At 43.6% G+C, this 21,347-nt stretch overlaps 2 protein-coding genes across 2 annotated transcripts in view; both read left to right on the top strand.

The window, feature by feature from the left end:
- Positions 1-3,316, top strand: part of T265_01979 (hypothetical protein) — a gene marked incomplete at both ends in the record, with an annotated part of 64,859 nt that extends 61,543 nt beyond the window's left edge. The window contains 2 exons of the mRNA XM_009166117.1: positions 2,199-2,282; positions 3,138-3,316. Of these exons, the coding sequence (XP_009164381.1) occupies positions 2,199-2,282; positions 3,138-3,188 (135 nt within the window). The remainder of the gene's footprint in view (positions 1-2,198; positions 2,283-3,137) is intronic.
- Positions 3,317-5,803: 2,487 nt separating this feature from the next.
- Positions 5,804-14,551, top strand: T265_01980 (hypothetical protein; the record flags this gene model as incomplete). Its single annotated transcript, XM_009166118.1, has 2 exons — positions 5,804-7,596; positions 14,415-14,551. One exon carries the CDS (start codon positions 5,804-5,806, stop codon positions 7,541-7,543), a length of 1,740 nt encoding a protein of 579 aa, XP_009164382.1.
- Positions 14,552-21,347: the final 6,796 nt, after the last annotated feature.

Here is a 21,347-nt window from a genome sequence, read left to right on the forward strand (position 1 = left end):
GTCGCATCACGCTTAGTTCCTTTCTCTTCGTGACACTAGTGCCGTTCAATAATTAGTTTGGAAAATAGTGTGTGAATATTTTCGTACTAACGGTTGATGTTACACATAACCCACTTGTGCTGTCAAACCTCTCATATACGACTTACTTGAGCTAGTGTGTGGTTAGGGTGCGAAGTTACGCACTCACTTTGAAATTCTTACACAACTGCATAGCATCGACTTATAAAAATCTGTATTTTTAAAAGAATCAACAAAATACCATGAGTTGTACAAAGAACACGTCGACAGTTAGTCAAAATATCTATGTTAAAATATGCATTTGAGATGACACAATGTGCCAAGATGTATCCAACTTCATTGCCGATTTGGGAGACCAAATTCATTGAACTTTCGGTAGAGGGTACGAGCTCAGTTTACAAGTTTGTATGCTTTGTCCAGCTCAGCCTGAGTTCCGGGAGAGAAAGTCTACCATTTCAAGGTCTCGTACGTTTGTTCTGACAAATGTGCAGTTAATGCACTAAGTTATCTGCGGCTGACCTCAGTAGCAGCATTTGGAACCGCTGGTTCAAATATATAGTAATACGGCTTCTACTTTTGTGGATGCAATTTGCACGAGTCATATAGGTTCAGTATTCACTAGCAACGTGACTTCAACCGGTAAAGTGCCATTAGACGGTACGACGAGGAAGCGCGCTAAATCCTAGGTTGTCTCTTGAACTGAAACTTCATGCCGTCTGGCCCGACCGGATGGCAGTAGGTCTCCACTAAAGTCAGCTAGTAAAAAAGTTGACCATATATACGTTCCAAACGTAATGGGAGCTTGCAACCCACTCTCATGTGTCACGTAACTGGGAACTACACAAAATCCTTGGACATCGTGGTTTCTTTAATTCTAGTGATCGTCTGTCGAAGTAATATTCGTGGCTTCTTCGATGAGTTGCTCCTTTCTCTTGCAGTTGAGAAAGCTCATAAAACAGATCTCTATGTGGATAGTTTCAATGGAGTAAGTAGAAAATTATCGGTACGGTTTGCGAAAAACGAAGAAAATTAATCAGTTAAAGCCACAAAATCCAGTAGTTGTTCTATCAGTGGAACACTGAGTAGTGTCGAGCTTATAAGAGTACTGTTTGTTTACTAATCCTCTCTCCGTAGTCAAGTTTAATTGTCAGTAGGCAATCGTGTATTATACAAAGTACGATGCATGCGGCCTCTCTTGCGGTCAAGTGAACTTTGGTTGTTCATTTCAGTTCACTTGGTAACGATCTTCAATGCAACTTGCATTTTCAGGTTGCAAGTGCAAATAGGTTTAGACAATGCAGTGAGATTTGGGAATTTCAGTAAATATTTCCTCTTGTAAGGGAAGCCATTCTCCGCTGAAGAGCTTAGAAAAACTGTACAGTTGTTTCATCCCTCTAGGGAATCGTCAACATTGAACACCTCACGAAACTTCATGGAGTGTGAAACCCGTACTTTTCCGACCAGTGGTTCAACACTTAACCATTAGGCCACCAACTACTGATGAGCAGTTTGAGTATAGACATCAGTTGATCCGAGTGATGATTAGTCGCTGATAGTCAAACGTTTAACTGTTCATACTGCCATCAGGGAGATTGCGGATTCGAGATTTCCTGGGGTTTCTTGAGATATGTATTTTCAACGCCTCCCAATAAGGATGGAACAGCCGTGCTTCCAAACTTTGCAGCCTAGATCTGATGAGTATACCTACAGAGGCCATAGCTTCTCAGTAGACAGGTATCAACAGGGTTATTAAATCTGTGCAGCCATTTACTGTCTTAGATGCAGTTTCATCTAGCCTAATGCTTCAGAAGTGGGAATTCGATACCATAAACGAGTTGAATATTCGCCGCATTAACTGAAGGCGTCTTTGGCTCAGTTCGGTAAGTCCATCAAGCTCTTGCTTGTGAGTTAATTTTACTATACGGAGCATCTCTCACACTTGCGCATTAAAAAAACTAGTTCAAACGCTTGAAAACATCATCAACGGGAGATTCAGCTGGGATCCACCTGAGACTGTCGTCAAAAACAAATTGATATAAAATGAGTGTATTTGTCAAAGTCCAAACATTTACTTTAAATCCCACTTTCCAGCGTCTGTTGCAAATCACCTAAGCTACCCTTGAGTATTTGTCCTCGTTTCACGATTCTAGGATCCGTATTTTGGTTTTCCTACTCTACAGGCATATCCTCCTCCTCCTCAAAAGAAGCACACATGTTCAAGGACTCGATGGGTTGCTCTATCTGGTCACCAGCAGAATACCCGGGTAAGTCTGAATCCAGCTTTCACAAAGAAATGAAGGGTATCTGGGAGCCGCCTTAGGCCATGTGGCGAAAACTATTCAAGTCGTTCAACTCAGTACCACCTTCAGTGCAGCGTTGGAATTCAGCTAATGTATTGCTGCTAAAAGTTATTGAGATGGCCGAATAACCTGGAAGAGTAAAGAATGTGTTCGTTTTGTTTGTGCTATAATCACTGTCCGGCTTATCGTGAGAGCCACCAACAATTTGGATGTAGTTTGTATCCGTTACCTCCCGAGCGCTGTGCACCATTCCCGAGAGAGGCACGAGTGGGGTATTCTTTCTGATCTAAGTGTCCAGAAGCCAATGAACGCCACAATCAACCTGGTCGTCATCTTGTACCGTTTATCTCCCTCTAGACGCAATCTCTGCGCTAAGGTTAAACAAGTTCATCTGTCATTTAGGTAGATGTTAGCACATTTACCACAGTCAGTTGGGAGTCAGTTCGTGCAGTTTTTTGAAAAACACAATGGTGCACAAATAAGGTTGCTCTTACTCATCCACTAGATAGTTTTATGGAGCCTTTTTGATCGGCTTTTATCGCATGATGACTCTCAAAATGACGGATTAAAGCAACGCCATTTTAAAGCCTCCAGGAGAAGGTGAGGTTGGCTGGGATACATGAATAATCCTTCGCACTGAAACACTGGTTATCCCATCTAAGAACATTACTCATGTACCAGGGAATAATGAGCCCCATATTTTGGCCATAAACTATTCATAGCACCAACCCTTAGGCCTGGGCTCGTTACATTGACTACACATGCCATTTTTCGAAGAGTGAATTGACTCATTTTACTTTCTTTTGTTTTCACTTTTAGATTCGCCTACATCAGCTGTCAGCTACGTTAGCCGCTGCGTCGTTCCAGTGATCGGTTCGCGCTATTAATTACAAGCAGTCAGACAACGATTTCTTTGATCTTTGCTTCACTTTGCACAGAAACCCAGTGCTCCTTGTAAACTGAAGTTAGATTCTACTCAAACACAGCGAATACTAAACACTGTTTGATTGCATTCTGATGTTAGCTATTTTGATAGTTTTAAGATGCCTGGTGCATGATGATGGATTGTGGGGGCAACTCTAACTAACCTATTGCCTAAAAAGTAGTAATATTAGATTGGTTGGAAATCTATGCGATTATTTGGTCAAAGAAGAGTCCACAGATTGGTACTCGAGTTCCTAACCTGGAGGACTGTAACTCCAATCCACTCCTCACGTTTCCATTGCTCCTGATTCAGCTGGAACAACATGATAGTACTCAAGCAGTTGTACCCATTCGCTTAACTTTGAAGTCACGGTATGTGACAGCAGTAACAGTTTTGTGTAAATCAGTTTCCGTTCAGAATTCCAAATGCATGGGGAATGAGTGGAAAGGAATGTTGGTTTGAATGATTCAGAGTACTTGTCCACCATCACCTTCAATCTGCCTGTTTATTCTCGTCCTAAAAATCTGTACGGAAATCCAAAACTGAATTGCCCTACTACCAGTTTCCTGATTAGATAGAGAATTTTTACCGGAGATAAAAGGTGAAATGAGATCTTTCCTAATCAGCTTTACTCTTTCCATCCTGTGAGCTATGACTGTGTGCACGAACTGTCCAACTTTAGAGTAAGATGCAGAGAGTAACAAAAGTTACTATTTACCTGGCTTCAAATAGTCGATACAACCAAGACCTTTTGAGATAAATGCACCAAACAACTCACAGACGTAAAATATGCGCATTAATAAAGATATCTCATCATCCTTATTGGCAGTGATGCTTGTATGTCGTGAAATCGCAAAGCTGCTTTGGTAAGGCAAGTAGAATGGACCGACAGGGACCTAATGCAAGCCTATCACAAGAAGTCTGATGTGTTTACACCTACACACGCCCGATCCAACAGTCAGCATTGAAAATAACATCAAAAACATCTCTTGAAGTGTCAGTAGCACACCATAGGAGGTCACGTAAACCTATTCTGGAAGGCACGGGGCACCTACGCCACCCAAACGTTTTGTAATATTCTTCACATCACATGTCACACGCTGTTCAACTCTCAGTTTGCACCATTCTGAAAAAGACGCAAGGCAAGTTACCCGTCTCCGCACATGATGATTCATCATGCACAGCATATGACGTGGGCTTTGCAACTGATATTGTTGAATGATCCCCCGCAGAACCCCTGCTGTATCTGTCACAAAGCCGGAAACCCATTTTCTAAGTACTCAGTTGCTGATTTGTCGAAGCAGTTGGATACCAGGAAGGCTCCCGAAATACTGGTAATCAAAAGCCCAAAGGCGTCTCAGATCATCTGTCTTCAGCGGCCATGTCCCGCAATAACACCGAAACACGTCCATTAAGGCAGCCACCATTGAGAACCGATGACATGCTAGGCTGACACACAAGTGATACAGGCTGGCGAACGTGAATCAAGCCTCCGTGATTCGTGCACCGACTTATTCAGGTACATTTTCGCGAGAGCCAGTAGAGCTACCTAGGTATCTAAAGAAAGGTGCGGTTGCGAGACATTCCCATTTCCACAAGGTAGTCTTATTCAGACCAAACAAAACATACATATCAACCCATCCGAACAAACTTTTCCTGTGTTGAATGGCTCTCACGGCAGCCGGCTTGGCAATATAATTATTTGGTCACAGTTTATGTTCACATTGGGGTGTGGACTTCCAATCTGACGAAGTTCGTAGTTTTACAACCCTAACACTAGTATCTTATTCTCAGAAAATTTCGTGAACTCTTTCCTGCATCATATATGATCCTGGCCGCTGGACTAAATCGACACTTAGTCCAGTATTCACACAACAGGGATGCTGAGGCGTGTTAACAGTCTTCGGCCGTTGATCCATGATGCGCATTCTCAGCCTATCACTGAGACGTTTAATGGCGCAAATGTTCTTCGGGGAGATAGGACCCATCTTTATTCAGTAAGTTGAATGTATGTTGTAGATTCAACTTCTGGCAATGCCACCGGCTGATCTTTCACTATTCGTTTACTTGATTAGTTTCTTCACTACCGGTGACATATTGCTTTGAGAATCATTTCTTTAATGTAGACGTAATACACTAAGCATAAGAGATTCAGTTGGGTTCTAGATGAGTCCCGCACAAAATCAAAGTGGTTGCAAATGAGTGTAGTTCACTCACTTCTATGATGGTTCGAGCAGCTGTCACGGTTTAGCAGTGTTCGGTCTGTTTTCACCACAAAAATTATCGATTGTTGCCATTCTCCGATCAGTGCAGTCACTGGTTGATTTTACATGAACCCTGTGACGTAATCATCGCCAGCGGACATCCAGTAAACTGTTATCGCCAACGGATTCGTCCAACCGACTAGTCGGTCAGGTTATCTAGCTGACCTTGGCAGACGGGCGCACTAGAAGACCAATCGCCATGTAAGCTAAAACCATGGACCATAACATCATCTCAGATATATCACATTCGGTCAGTGGCTGTTCACAGATGGTTCGGTGTTGGATTATTTTACACCATGATTCGGAGTCATGCTTATACTTACCTTAGCTCTTTGGCTGATTGCATTAGCGACTTATCAGATTTTACCGGATCCATAGCGTCGCTTGCCTCACCTAATTTCCTGCATGGGAACAAGTCGGAGGAAGACAGCGGTATTACTTTTTGTGTGGACGCAAACAAGGCTATCCAAGGACGGGTCAAATTTGAAAGTCTTTGCCAAGACGATGACGAGGATGATTTAACCTCTCGGTTTACTGGATTGAATTGTACCTGTTCAACTTATCAAAACTATAGCCTGCAAGCAAGTTGTCCATCCTCGCAGGATTCGAGTGGGATCCAATGTGCATCCAGTTACAAGCCCATCTATTTTACTCCTGCGAACAATCCTTCCCGAAACATGAACCAACATGATTTTACAGAATCTTATACTCTGTCCCATGTACATTTCCCAGTTCCAGAAGGAATCTTCACTCTGGGCAGCTTGGTTGGTACTGGAAAGTACGGTTGTATTCTGGAAGCCAAACGTTTCCATTCTCAAAACGGATATCACCAAGTGACTTACGACTACGTTATCAAGTGTCTTTCACATGAATTGTCGTTTCAAATTGAACTGAACGCTTTCAGTCATATGGCTCATGTACTACTCTCGGACCGTCGGGAGTCGACATATATGCATTACCACCCAAGTAACTTTACCAGATATGTGCACCTTTTGGAATCCCTTCCAGCATTAGAGGAGAAGTTACATCCTTTTATTGCTCAGCTGTCTGGGTTCACTACGATGCGACTTCGGCGCAAGAGTCCACACGTGGATACGGATACTATACAGGGCCTACTTAGTTGTGGCAATCTGTTCAGACAGTCCAAAATGAGGGCGTGTGCGGACAAATGGATCAACCACTACCTGCTGCTCTTCAAACGCGTAATCGGAGGAGATCTTTCAACCCTCTCAGTCCACGCTATGCATCGATCGATGACCATCATGGAGGCGATATTCTATGTGGCTGAAATAAGTGAAGCACTCATTTGGCTGCACAGCATTGGAATAGTTCATCAGGACCTGAAACCCGATAACGTTCTGATCCAGGCTGATGGACATATTATTCTAACAGACTTTGGTCTGGCCTGTGTGGTTCCCAACGGGCCTGGTTCCACCTACTTAGGGAATATCGTGTGCAAAAGTATGCACATGCCCCCGGAAATTGTCACCCATCGTCCAGGAAGCGTACTGGTTTGGCATGCGGTTGACTGGTACAGCTTGGGTGTACTTTTGTACAGACTGCTGCATTCGGGTAGATTCCCCAAATTTGTTGGACCTGGAGTTTCTCGAAGGCTTATCTGGGATTCATCCTGTCTGGATCTACCGTGGGAGAGTCGAAATCTCATCTCCGACTTACTACAGTTTGATCCTACTAGACGATTGGGAGGAGACCGCAGAATTGGTGGTCTTGCAGTCTTGAGACATCCAGGATTTATTTATCCGCTGCTTGGGGCTCGACCGAGCGACTATGACCAGGAACTAATCCACTACCAACCGTCAACAGGGGACAACTTACCAGTTGATTTGCGTCGGGGATTGATCGAATCTGCTGCCATACCAGGCTTACTATGCACTCCACGAATCACTGGACGTCGAGAAAACACAAGAAAAAAGGAGCATGAATTAGGTTGGCTGGATTATCTCCGTGAGGAAATTTCGGCCAAGCGCTTAATACCGCCTTTTAAACCTTGGAACAATGGTTCGATACACCCGTGACCTCCTAGTGACCGATGCCCTCACTCACAAAACGAATTACTCGAGAAAGCTCCGTAAGTCATTCCAGGTTTAGTTTCTTAAAGTGGAAGAATGTGATGTCATTAAACAATCTGTGTCAGGAATTCATATGCCGCTCCATCTCTTTTAAATAGCAGCTATTCTAACTCATCGAATCTGGTGGTCTAGGAATTCGCATCAGTGGCACCATCGTGAGGAATCGTACCAAAAAAGCCTTGGAACATCATCCGAGTAGAGAAAATATTTTATATCTAAATTACATAGAGTGAAACCTTGCTAGTATTGTTTTATATTCAGTTACGTTAAAATCGCCCGACAAAAATAGACGAACTGGGATTAATCTTATTGTTCGTGGTATCGATTTAGCTAAAAGACTTAATTAGAATACCTCCCGGTTGTCCTAACCTAAGAGGGACAAATTAGAGGGGCCACGTGAAACATTTGATGGGAGAAACCTAAACCATGAGCCAGCATGGAAAAGCATGCAGTTCGAAATCCTGTGTGGGTCGATAAATGTGGCTGAATCGGAAGACCTTCGTGTTGAGGCTGACAACAATGACTGCCAGTAATCCATAATTTCGTCCATGTGATTCTGTTATCAGGTGGTTGGAAACCCTGAAGCAGTTGGGACGTAACCGATCTCACTGGCGCGAATGTTGTAATTTCATAACCATACTACCTAGCTAAAGTTCGTTTGTTGTTCCTTGCTGAGCTTGTGCCGAGTGAGGGTCGCCCAAGACTCTTGGTCAGTCCAGCTAATGGCGTGACCAGATTTGTTTAGTCCACTACTGTCCAAAGGAGTCAGCACCCTAATCTTGACGGTTCTCTTGAGGTAATGAGGTCTTTCCGCACTAAGTTTCTACACCCATCTTTTCTTTACACTCTTTACTAAGCCTTCGTTCCCTCAAGCTTTTATAACAGCCAAGCATGACTGGTGTATTGCTGTCAACAATGTTGAATCCCGTTATCAATATGTATTTTGCCTAGAGCCAGGACTACTTAAAACAACATTGATTGGTGCTTTGAAATCATTGAATGGTGAACTTCCTAGGCAGATGGTGAATAGCTTTCGACTAACCAAGAAGCCAGACACCCACCAGCGTCCCACACTCATGTAGAAACACCTATTCCACATGCACATAGAACGGAACAGACAGACAGCTTCCATTACATGGAAGGACCGGAAGACGAAATTGGTATCATTCGCCATCAGCCTCTTTGAGGCAGTTGCTTCATGTCAAATAGTCCTGTTGATATTTTTGTCGATACCCAAATTTCTTTAATACTGGATTACACGTCCAAAAGAAATGTGTAACCACACAGATTTTGTAATCATCAAGCTAGTTAATGGAAAGCTTCCCAGCATTTAACCTCCTGGGATTGTGTGGAAAAAACTTCTTTCTGTAGTGGGGGTGTGAACGAGCAACACTGTGAAGCATCAATGGATTGTGTCTTACCAGCTGATGACATTCCACTCGTCTGAAGATTCTCACCACCAGAAGACATGCAAGCCAAGCTGGTCAAGCACAACTGCCCCAAATTTATTTAGGAAATTAGATCCATTCAGCAGAATGGTGAATAATTTCAGCAAATTTAGAACAACAACAAAACATTGGAGGTCCTCGGGTGTTGGTCAGGATGATGATGATGATGATGATATGATGATGATGATGAATGATGATGAGACAATTGGGCGTAAGGGACCTCGGATTACTTGCTGAACGAATCTAACCCTTCAGCGTAAACTAATCGATCATTCTTATATTCGTGGCGCCTATTCAATAACGCACAACCGCTGATCACATGAGAGGGGATGTGCTAGCTGGACACGGGGACCGGGCTACAATGGTTCCGATATGCCTCAACTATACGACATCTGGCAGATTCTCTTTTACATCGTTTTGCGCTTAATACCCTGCCCTATATTGAAGACCGCGAAACAACCTACCAAACTTTCCGACTCACTTTATTTCGTTGCAATATATGGGTTTCTTATCCCTGAATCGCCATGTGACTCCGTTAGTTTTTACCACCAACCAGGGCTCAACTGTTACCTGCGAATTGACTCATATGAACTTTTACTTTACTGACAGTACAGCCAAAGAAGAAAAATCAGATCGTGAATAGCGTAATCGCGACAATCCCGGCCTCTGGTCTCTGATGCATCACTAGGTCGTTGACTTGTTCGCTGAGCTGGGCAATTTGGTTGCAAACGTTTCATCACCAATCGATGTGACATCATCAGTGCGTAGTTGTGTGTAGCGGTGGGTTAGTGGTTGTGCACAACCATCTACGCTACCTGAGCTACCGACATTCTCCTCTATAGCTTCACTAGGTATAGTAACGTTTCAAACTGCCTCAGGATGTGTAATAGCCCTTCAGGTGGCTTGTGTGTACCAAATGTGAAAATTTGGATAGCCGAGGCTGAACGGTATCGGAAATAATCACGTGAAAACGCCTTCCTTTAGCGTTTCGTAAGCTTTATGTCATCTGAGCACAAAAAAGGTGAATCACACTTGCCTTCATTGCTTATCTCCAACAAACGTGTAATAGCGTTTCAAAGCTTAAGGCAAAAAAATAGAATCAACATACGCTCTGAAAAATGTCGTTTGCCGGACATTCTGGAAGTTCTACGGGGTGAAATATGATGCAGTTGAGTTGGGTTATACAGTTCCCCATAATTGAAGCTGTTTTATTCTTTTTTGACTGCCCTAGTATGTAGCCTTTTTCTAGTGCGATCCGCGGCAGTAGAGTTTTCTTCGTTCATAGGCTCACAAAAACTAATGTTCCTGATTACATTCGCACCAATGCATCGACTACTGAAGAAAGCCCTAATGAAAATTTCATCCTGCAAGTGAAGCCAGTGTATTCTGGAAAGCCTAGAAGTGCTGTACGCTTGTTTATATTCTTACATTTCATCGACAGTGCGTGTTGCATGAAACACCAGGTTGTCTTGAGCTCACGAATTTTCGGCTAGTAATCTGAACACTTAACTGTTTGACTACCAGCGGTTAACCAGCCATGTGGTAAACTCGTTATTAGACAGGGGAGTGCTGCTCATCCTTCAGTCACTTGAGCCACATCACGTGGTCATATGTTGACTGGTCCATCGAATGACTAGTTCTCAACCGGAACTTCCATTGATTGGGAGAATTTTGTCCCCCCTCGAGCTACTACTTGGAGATTGTTAGTAGCGTGGGGAGATCTCGGAATTTTATTAGAGATTTCGTCTTTCAAGTGCATATCGAGTTTTCAGCCTCACTAAAAGACGGAATGTCGATGAGAAATAAAAAAAATTTCCTCCCGTTACGAACAACGAATATTGTTATCTTTTCTGGATCTCGTAGTACTCAATTTTAAGAGCTAGGAAAATCGTTGCTGCGTTGCAGTTTTGCGCTTGTTACGATCTGTATCCATTTGGCCAGTGTTCACTCTGTGTACCTACCTCCATGGTAGAAGAGAGCTAAAGAGTTCATTTGCACTGCACATATATAGCTCCGTTCAGCCTCAGAAATATCCCGGCACATACCTCCGCTACATCTTTCTCCTGGCCCTGACGAGCTCCCACCAGCTCTGTTCGAGGACGGCGACTGATGCCTTGGTCAGTGCCTGTCTAGCCCGTTTGAGTCTATCTGGGAGAAATTGGCTGTCACAGACGATCGAATGAGTCGATAATGGTACCCATTTTTAAAAAATTACTCATATTGAATGTTTGAGTTTTAGTTTGACTCCCGTTGTAACAAAGCTTCTGGCTTCCCGATTCTTCAGCGTCTTACGGCGGCACACGAATCCCACAGCCCTGAGCATTAAACGGGATTTAGATTAGGTAGAGGCTGCGTCGACCACATCTTCACACCCGGTCAAGTGTTAGAGCAACACCGTATGCACAGAGGACCCACAATTTCGGTGTTCTTTGACTTCAAGTCTGCATTCGATTCCGTCGATCTGCCAGTGCCGTTGACCATGGACATAATCCGATATCCATATTCGCATACTTTTGGCCTTGTGATAGCGCATTGTGAGCCATATAAAAGCATTTCTAGAAAATATGGGTTTCGATGAGAATTTCCACCCTATCCGTTCTTATTCAACTTCGTCATTGGTGAAATAATGAGGCGAACGCTAGAACTTCTTCGTTCGTTGCTGGTGCGGACCTTATCTATCTGGTTTCCTCTTCTTTGAAGATGGAGGCGAAGCACAAGCCCTTTGAATGAACTGACTACTATAACGCTGTCTTTCTGAATGCGCCTTGCAAACCTAATGTGCGAATTTATGCTCCAGAATGCACAGGCTCTGGAGGAGAATCATTGGAGGGTATGGGGCATTTTACCTTCCTCATTAGTTGTAATAAATCTGACGGGAGTTTGTGGTCAGTTCACGAATCTCGAAAGCCAGAATCATGTTCGCTAATATGCGTCACTCACGATGTCAAAACGGCGTATCACTGGGTCTCAAAGGTCGCCTGTACAAGGATACAGTAAGGGCGAAACATATCTTCTGTGAACAAATGACGTGAGGCCCATTCACGTTTTTTATCACCGATGTCTCTGGTGCTTTACTGATGTCCTGTGGCGTCGTAGAACCCGTAAATTAGTCATTAGAAACGTGCAGCAGTTACTTCTGTTGCGGAAAATATCTAGCATCATCAACTGCGGTGGGTCGGACATTTGATATACATGCCGAAGCACCGCTTCTCGAGACGAGTGTTGTCCTGGATGCCTTCTTCACAATGATGCAAATCACGAGCTGGACAACAAATGACTTGGCAGAAGGGAGTGAAAGAGTTCACGAGGAGTTTGGTTTGCAATACGCCTTCCAGAACGGTGTCCCTGTGATAACCCTTTGCTAGCGGCTTAAGAGATAACGACTGGCTTTCTCGCTGCCAGTTCCTTTCCAGACTGCCTGATTGAACGAATGGAGTTGTAGACGCCTCAGAATTCTTACAACAATTCAGGGCCAAGCCCCGTCACCCACTCTTTTCTCCTTATCCTAAAGCTTTGAATGTAATTAGATAAATTTTGTGGTTGTACGGCAATGAAGCATCATAGCCAACACTGACCTTGTTGTCTCTGCACCTTTTTGACGCTATCCTGTGGATGTACACCGAAAACTGTCGCAAATTTTTAAAATCATGTTGGAGACTTTTGATTAATGCGTTAAATGTGGGAGACATTGACGTTAGAGCGCTTTACCATCATTGATATTAATTTACCCACTATGTACCCGACTGATATCTTGAAGGGCACATTTCCTGTACAATCAGCATGCCTAAAAGTTTTTCGATTGATCTGCTGTGGATTCGTTTGCCCAGAATCAGATGATACGCAGGCACATACGACCTTTAATGTCTTCATGAATATCGGAACCCACATTGTGGTGGAATATTCGTTCAGAAGCGTCTTAAAATCAGGTGGATTCATTCATTTAGATAACCCACTTTAGGTTAAAACAAAAACTTTATGGGATAAGGAAGAAAATCTAGGTTTAGACTACCCATATGCACCGGTTAAATAACTCCCTGCATTTATTCTTCTGATTCGAAATAGCCTACTTACCCAACCGAATTGCTGACTTGGTTGCGTTCAGGAGAATGATTGGTCTATTTCAGACAATTCGACGTGCCGTAGATTCAAAGTTTTGGCCAGAAATCTTATGTCAGGCGAAACAGTAAAGTACATCTTGTTTCTACCTCAGATATTCAGAACCATTCCACAAACATACGGCTCACCGCGTCTACTTATCCCCCAAAAAGAACAGCTCGCTTTCAAAAAGGTGTCTCTTGTGACCGAGGGTCTGTGCTCCACAGGAGAGCACTGTACATCGCAGTACGCTACGGCAGATACATATCATCTTCTATGAATGATGTTCTGTTTCAACTGATAATAGAAAACAAACTCAAGTGGGATAGTTATCTGGAAGTCACTAACCCTTACCCGTTTCCATGACGTTGCGGTTGCTTGAAGTTTCCTCGACCTGGATGGATAAGGTTCAGTCTGTCCCCCGCGAGGATTGGCGTATTTTGTGTTTTCATTAGAAGACATCAACAGTTTTCCAATTGAACTTTCTCGACAGCAGTGTATAAGGAAGTGACAAAGTTCTCTGTTACACATGACCACGTGACTTGATTACCCACTTATTAAAGTGATGTCTGTCACGATCGGATACACAGGTTGTTTAGGCTTGGTTACTAGATCGCTATGACCGTTCAGCATAGCAGTGAGCTACATCAGCAAGCAAAGAGAAAATCACTCTAGCTTGGATCGGGAGGGTAGAACAGGAATCCGTTGGCCAACTTTATTTGGATCAAAGAGATTCGACGTCATCATACATGCATACATACATACATCATCCACAGTAAACTGCTGAAGACACCACAAGGAAACGGGTGGCTTGGTCTTTTCTTAGTTTTCTAGTTTGTCATGGCTGCAGCAGAGCAAATTTGTCAAATCTGTAAACTGTCTTTCTTAAAAAGGATTACTGTAGTATTAATTTCCACATATCAGTATACTTGCGTCGTCTAGGAGGCTTTGAGATTCGACTCATCATACATGCATACATACATACATCATCCACAGTAAACTGCTGAAGACACCACAAGGAAACGGGTGGCTTGGTCTTTTCTTAGTTTTCTAGTTTGTCATGGCTGCAGCAGAGCAAATTTGTCAAATCTGTAAACTGTCTTTCTTAAAAAGGATTACTGTAGTATTAATTTCCACATATCAGTATACTTGCGTCGTCTAGGAGGCTTTTCTCAAATTTAAGAGTTTTATGCTTATCAAAATTTACCGTCTTGACGGCTTGAAAATCTACCCTGAATTACTCCACTAAGATTTTTATTCTGATTTCCTTTCAGGTGCGATATACCCGTGGATTCCGTGCTGAGAATAAGTGGAACGTTTTACCTGTTTTATTTCCAACGTATATGTCATAAAAATAGCTGTGATTCACTTTTTATGGAGATGCAAACAAAGATCAGATTTTATGTCATGGTATCCACTGTTTGGAAGAATTATCTTTGGGATTCGCTCAAGTGAAGGTATCGCTTAGTTGTAGATTGGGTCGATGAAAACTCCGAAAAGACCACCATATTCGCCGTCGTTCATAAAGCTAACAAGGTAGACATTTCCATCGATTTCATGTGTGAAGGCCAAATTGTGCGTGTGTTGCGGTAAATATTTATGCACTTTTGAACTCAGTAGTGACGTAATGGAATTTCGTCGGAATATCTGGTTTTAGATATTTTCCCTTCACTTTTTGACCACCATAGATTTGTACAGTTATTTTGAAAACAACGCTACCTGACAATATTCCGTGAAGGATAGTGAGGTACGCAAGATTCAAGAAGGGTAGTCCACCAGTAGATTCCACTCCAGTCTCCTGACTGGACAGACCATAGTACGAACCATCTTCCCCTTGATACTTTGGGCTTTGTTGCGATGCTCTTTGTTTTCAAGGTGGCTTGCAACCTGCGCGTAAACAAACTTCAAACCACTTTCCTGCAATCTGCTGTGATGTACAGCGAGACAGAGACTTGTCTGTTTATTGGCAACTGACGTTACAGCACAGGTTTGGTGGCTCGCATAATCTACGACGACTACTCACCGATCAAATAAAACCCAACCCATTACATCCCTACATAAAACACTATTCGCAATGTTGCTGAGCACTCCTCAGCACTTAGGCGGAACATTCAGTTGAAGGGAATCACAAAAGTGGGCCTCAGTTGGAGCCTCATGTGTGTATCAGCTTACTTTGCTACTGAGTTTATTATCCCAATTCATTTTCATAGCATGTTCGAGGCCATAAAAGGAATCCTATAAATCAAGAAAGCTTTGATCTACATTGTGAGTAATGTGACTCCACCGAATATTACCCTTCGTAGCTTAGTATGGGAATTTACTAGCAGTGAGAATTTTCGCTGCCAAAAAAGTTTGGCTATGTTTCTTTCTTTGTTTCTCGAGGCGGTCGCGTGTGTGTTTCCAAATATTGAAATATTGCCCAATAAGACTCTGGTCAGAGTCGGACAATCACTGCTTCGCTGCACCGGTCTTGGTAACCTGACACTCCGGCTGCTTGCTTCCTAAGGATCTCTTGACGGATATGCACCATAAGTGGGATGTGATGCCTCAGAAGGGTTCGTGGTATGAAGTTTTTCCTCAGTTCATGAGTCCTATGTGCAATTCAATATTACTGTTATTTACCTCATTCAATTGCGGCCACCTGCCACTAGGACATGAGTAATCTCCGTTGATATTGAGCACCATATTGTTCAGGAATGGCGATCAGTTGAATAGGTCTTGGAAATTTTGAGAAAAAAACTGCGGAATCGTTCGAGAAAAACTTTAAATGCTACATTTTTATTTAGTTGGCTTCCTAATGAACACCGTGACAAAATTACAGGACCATTCATTTCCTTCGCCATAACCACTAAAGGATTGATTAAAACGACTTTTGTGAACAGATGACGAACACCACCGGAAGCGAAACCCAGGATTCATAAAACCGTATCTCAGAGGATGGTAGGTGAAGCCAGAAAATTTTAAATTTAGTGCGACAAAAGTAAATGACCTCGGTGGATCAGAATTGTGTTCATTAGTGAATTCCGGTCTTTCCTGTAAGACTCTACGGTAATTCTTGTGGGCATCAGAATGACATAAGCTCCGATCAGCCACCTGCTCGGTCTTGGAACCACGGACTTTTGCAACTTTTTACACAATATACATGCATTTAATTTCAGACAGAGACCAAGACTAAGCTATTCGGTCCACTTGTATCGCTTGACAGGACATAAAAGAGCCTTAATGGAGTAGAAGTGCTAACTGATGTTTTGCTTGCAGACTCTGGAGAGAAGGAACGGCAACAGCGAATTTTCTAGAATGCTGATGTGCGCATGGAGTGTGTCGTACTTATTTACTCGCTACGCAGGCTTAACATTTCCCGATAGCGATTGATTTTTTTCTGCATGCTGGTTAAAAATCCATAGTTCCAAGAGCGTGGGCCGTCTGTAAACGCTTTGCTCAATATCACTGGTGATGACAGCTCCAGGTGAGAGTATATTTCGATCCAGATCCGCTCCAGGGTCACTGTAACTTTTCGACTTCCACTTTAGCTTCTGGTGGTTCAGATGACACCACACGTTGTGCTTGTGTGAATTTCAAATTCACCCAATTTGTGGGCCTAACCAGCTAGCATTACTGAATGGTGTGTAAGATCCTCGCTTTGGGCTACCGGAATGGCCATTGTTGTAGGAGAGTGAAGCAAGCACCCACAGTTCTCACTTCATCAGGAGATGGGTTCTTTGGCGTCACATGACGAAATTAGGATGAATAATTTCGAATCAGTATCAATTTATCAGCTGCAGACCATATAGCATGTGTACACTGGTTCCAGCTGCTAAAGATTCACTCCCCGGATAGGGCGAGTTTGTGGTTGATACAGCTAGGCCTTGGAGGCGATAGTATGTTCGGCTAGTTCGGAAACTGGGTAGCTATGTATTGAAAGCGATAACTTTGATGCATGTGTGCCATTAACGCCCAGTGGGGCTACTCATATCAGTGCATTAACCACTGGTCAGTCAAGTCTCGAGGTCCCCACCCAAGGAGGTGGCAGTTGTCGGCCCGAATCAGATTGCTGGTTGGTGTTTTCATACATCTTTGCCAGATCATACACTGTCCACCTATCCGTTGACTCCGCTTAGCAGAGGCCTGGGTGAAAGACCTCTGAGAGTCAGACGGTCTTCTAACACGTAGGGTGAATGTGCTAACAAGCGTCACCTATGAAGCCTAAGTAATTCATTTGTACGCGAGTTGTTTTTTCCTAAGACCATCTGGTGTGCCCCAAAATTTTCGATGTTCCGCCAGGCCTGACAAATCCTTCGGAGACCCCGACAGTCAAACACTGACAGCTTTCTCATGCTCTCTGCGAACTGCCCTTAAAAGACACAGGCATCACATTGGTTTAATAGATATCGGTTGGTAAAAGCTGCCCTGGCCTTCCCCATCTCATCTTACCCAGAGCACCGGAACTTATACAACTGTCCAGGTAAACAAATTTATCTACCACGTTGAGCAACTCATCTGTAAGCATGAGGTTTGGGTTTCATCTGACCGAGTCTTGTAGCAGCCCTTTACACTTATCATGTGTGAAACTCAAGGCAAACCGTGCGGCACAGCTATTCAGGCTATTTAAAATGGTTTGCATTTGGGAGGGATCTGAATCAAATAGAAGAATATCGTCCACATACTCGCTGTTTATTACCGAACATTCCGGGTGCATTTCGACTCCCGAGGTTTTAGAGGCAGGCAGAGAAATTCCAAGCAGTATATCATTGACAAAGTTGGAGAAAAAAAGGTAAAAAAGAGCAGCCTTGTCTTACATCACTTGTGCTGAACTCAGGCAAAAGCTCCCCGTATACTCGTACGCGCCTACAGGAATTCGCAAAGTGACCTCATGAGGGATATAAATTTGAAAGAGATACTGCCAAATATTCTGGCGACCGATAGAATCAAAAGCGGCATTAAGATTAAAGTGGCACTGTTAAAGAAATTGTCTCAAGCTAAAGATATGGTCGATGATTCTCCAGCCAGGGTGAAATTCATCTCGGTTCTCACAAACCTGTTTCTCGAGATAATCGATCAACTTGTACAAAATGATGCCAGAGAGCATTTTGGATGCCACGGCTTCTAGACAGTATGCGCATGAAGTTCTTATGGTCTTTTTGAAGAGTGAGATAATACTCGAGGAGCTGAATTCCACTGGTATTCTGTTTTCTTTCCTAGCCTTCTGCATTATGGATGTCAGACTGTTCACCGCGACCTCACCACCTCCTTTGAAGGGTGCGGCGTTCAGACTATCCGGGTCAGGTGCCTCGTCATGTTGAAGAATTGATAAATCACCCCTCATTTCCGTTGTTGACGGTGCATATAGTTTCGCTGACAATCGTCTTTTGTTGACCCGTTGATCTAATCAGCCGAAATATCGCACCGTTTTTGCCTGCAGCAAAAGCCTTCTCCATATCATGTGTTTTCGAAATCCACCGGCGTTCTCAGTGATTCTTCAATCTCCTGATTTTTCGGTGTTTGAGGGATCCGCGTGCGCCAGAACAGTCGACAGTTGCTGGTATGTTCTCTCCGGTAGCAATGAGACCTTCTGATCTCGATGAAATCTAGTGTTCATTCTGTCGAGTCAAATGGTTTGGACAGACAATTCTGAAAACTGGGAGCATAGTTTCTGTAACTCGCTTCCAATCAACCTCCAAGCATCTTCGTCATCCGGTGTGTGTCCGGTAGCTTTTTGGCCAGATTAGCTCGCTACTCTTGAGCCACTGAAACTTGTCGAGGTTGATCAATGGAGTTGTTCTGCTTCTTAACGCGAAATGCTCACAGAAAACGAAGTGAGGACCGGGTCCTCATAGTGGCATGATCAGAATTAAGTTGCGCACCCCATAAGGAAAGACAACCTTTAACTAAGGCTCGTCATAGATGATTGATAGCCTGATGGTCAAATTCAGTCCAAAACTATCTTGCAGTCGGTGGCCTCCAAATAACCCGATGTAAGTCGTCGTCCAACTTGAGCATTCATATCATTCACCAGAACCACTTTAATCGTCCTTGTTGGCCGACGCAGTCGCGACAAATGTCGATAAAACCCGTCCTTTTCAGTCTCAGAATAGAAGTCTGTCAGGGCGTATGCTGGTGAAAATAACAAACACTGTTTACCTCATCGACTTTCATTGATTTTGATTGAGATAGACAACCGCACAGCGCAAAGACGGCTGTTTACTGAGATCCAGTCTAATTAAACACTTTCAGTCATGGGGATCAGTGCAACACACAGACCACAGACACTGCAAGCTGTTGTATTGGGATCGACTTTCATGATTTTGATTGAGATAGACAACCGCACAGCGCAAAGACGGCTGTTTACTGAGATCCAGTCTAATTAAACACTTTCAGTCATGGGGATCAGTGCAACACACAGACCACAGACACTGCAAGCTGTTGTATTGGGATCACCGGATACCCAAAGATTGAAGTGTGACATCTGAGCTCGTCAAAATCGTCCTGAAGTGCACGACCTAATCGGCGCTTCGTATGCAAGTTTCAGAGACACAAGATACATCGATAGAGAGGGAAATCAAAGTTTCTGCAACAGATGCTCGTTGCCAAACGGGACAGAGAGTGCAGACATCGAAGGCTGCAATGTGGATTAGAAGTTTTGAAATTAGTAAGTGATTACTTTGTTTTAGTTTTCCGGCCAATAGCTTAGATACGGTGCAATCGCTAGGGGACTGACAGTGATCATCATCAATGCAACACTGGATGGGTGTGGGTGAGGACCGGTGAGCGAAGAACAGCAGGGGCAAATGACACTTCTTGGTTGCTCAAGCCGAACGGCTTTTATTTTTGAGGTACCTCATCTTGAGCCTTTGACTCAAACGTTTGACTCACAAGGCAGTGGGAGGATGTGGGCTTTTGCTACAGGACCCTGCCTCCAGCTTCTGCCTCAAACGTTTGAACCGTGAGGTGGTTGCAGTCAGGGTTCTCTTTGGGGAACCTACCCGGAGTCAATGATACAATGATATGACACATTTGGAAGCATGGTACGGCCTCGCCCGAATGAGCATAGAGTAACGCATTGCTGTCTCTGCTCCAGTGCGGCTGCTCATAGCAGGCACTTTTAGGAAGTACCAGACTCTTTGGTTTCAAGTTTTTTTACTGTGTTGAATAATGCGCTAATGGTCACGGTTAACCGTAGAGTGATTGAAGTGTGAGAATCTTAGAGCCGACTATATCTAACCAGTTCTTCTTCAGAGAAATGCAACATCACCACTTCCATAAATATGGACATGCTATTGGCCTGAAGAAAACGCCTGACTGTCTTCACAATCCCATCGCAGAGGACTGTACGAAGTTACCTCCAGACCACCTCATGATACGATTTCTCGCAGTACGCAGACTCGATCTTCTTCATCGGCCTGCTCACTGCTGGCTTCCTCGGCGTGACTGGACTTAATGGAATTGAGTTCCAGCCAATTTACCCCACAGGGTCTTTTCAGTTGTGAAAGCAGGCCATCGCGCAAGTTGACTACTTTAGGTAGAGAATCAAACTGGATAACTGGCAGTCCTAATCTCAGCCCGACTGAGAACGCACACCAGTTACACAAGGCTGCGATGTTCTGTGATTTGAAAACGAAGCAGGTGGTTGGTATACGTAAAATATCACACAAACAGGCGTCTCAGGGTTACGTCGCTTTGAAGGCGAAGTAACCAGAACCCATAATCGAAAATTATCCAGATAAGACGGTGCCCTGCGACGGCGTGAAGTTTTATCGTCTCTGTCCGCTGACCTTACGTCACTTCGATTGTGAACCACCCTCGTGAGACATGGATCTTGCATTGATTACCCGCATAGCTAAACCGTTACAATCCATCCATCAATAGGTGGTCCTATAATTCGGTCCTGAACTGCATGAATGTATTGTGCAACCCACAGAAGTCTCGGCTGTTACATGGAAGAAAAACTTCATGAGTCACTCGTTGGGTTGAACATCACTTGCGGTTCGGTTTTCATCATTTTCCAGGACATCCGCTCACGACCGCTGATAGAGGGAACCAGCCATATCTTCGTAACCATCATATCAGAACAACTGAAAAATCTTATCGGTTTATTTCACATGATATGACTCGATCTCGGCAACCTACTACCGGATTCGATCCTTTTGAGACTCACCAGGTTTCTATTATACTTGAATGCCAGATTGTACGAGTGTACCCATTAACACCCA

This window comes from Opisthorchis viverrini (genome assembly GCF_000715545.1).
Source record: "Opisthorchis viverrini unplaced genomic scaffold opera_v5_22, whole genome shotgun sequence".
Lineage (NCBI taxonomy): Eukaryota > Metazoa > Platyhelminthes > Trematoda > Opisthorchiida > Opisthorchiidae > Opisthorchis > Opisthorchis viverrini.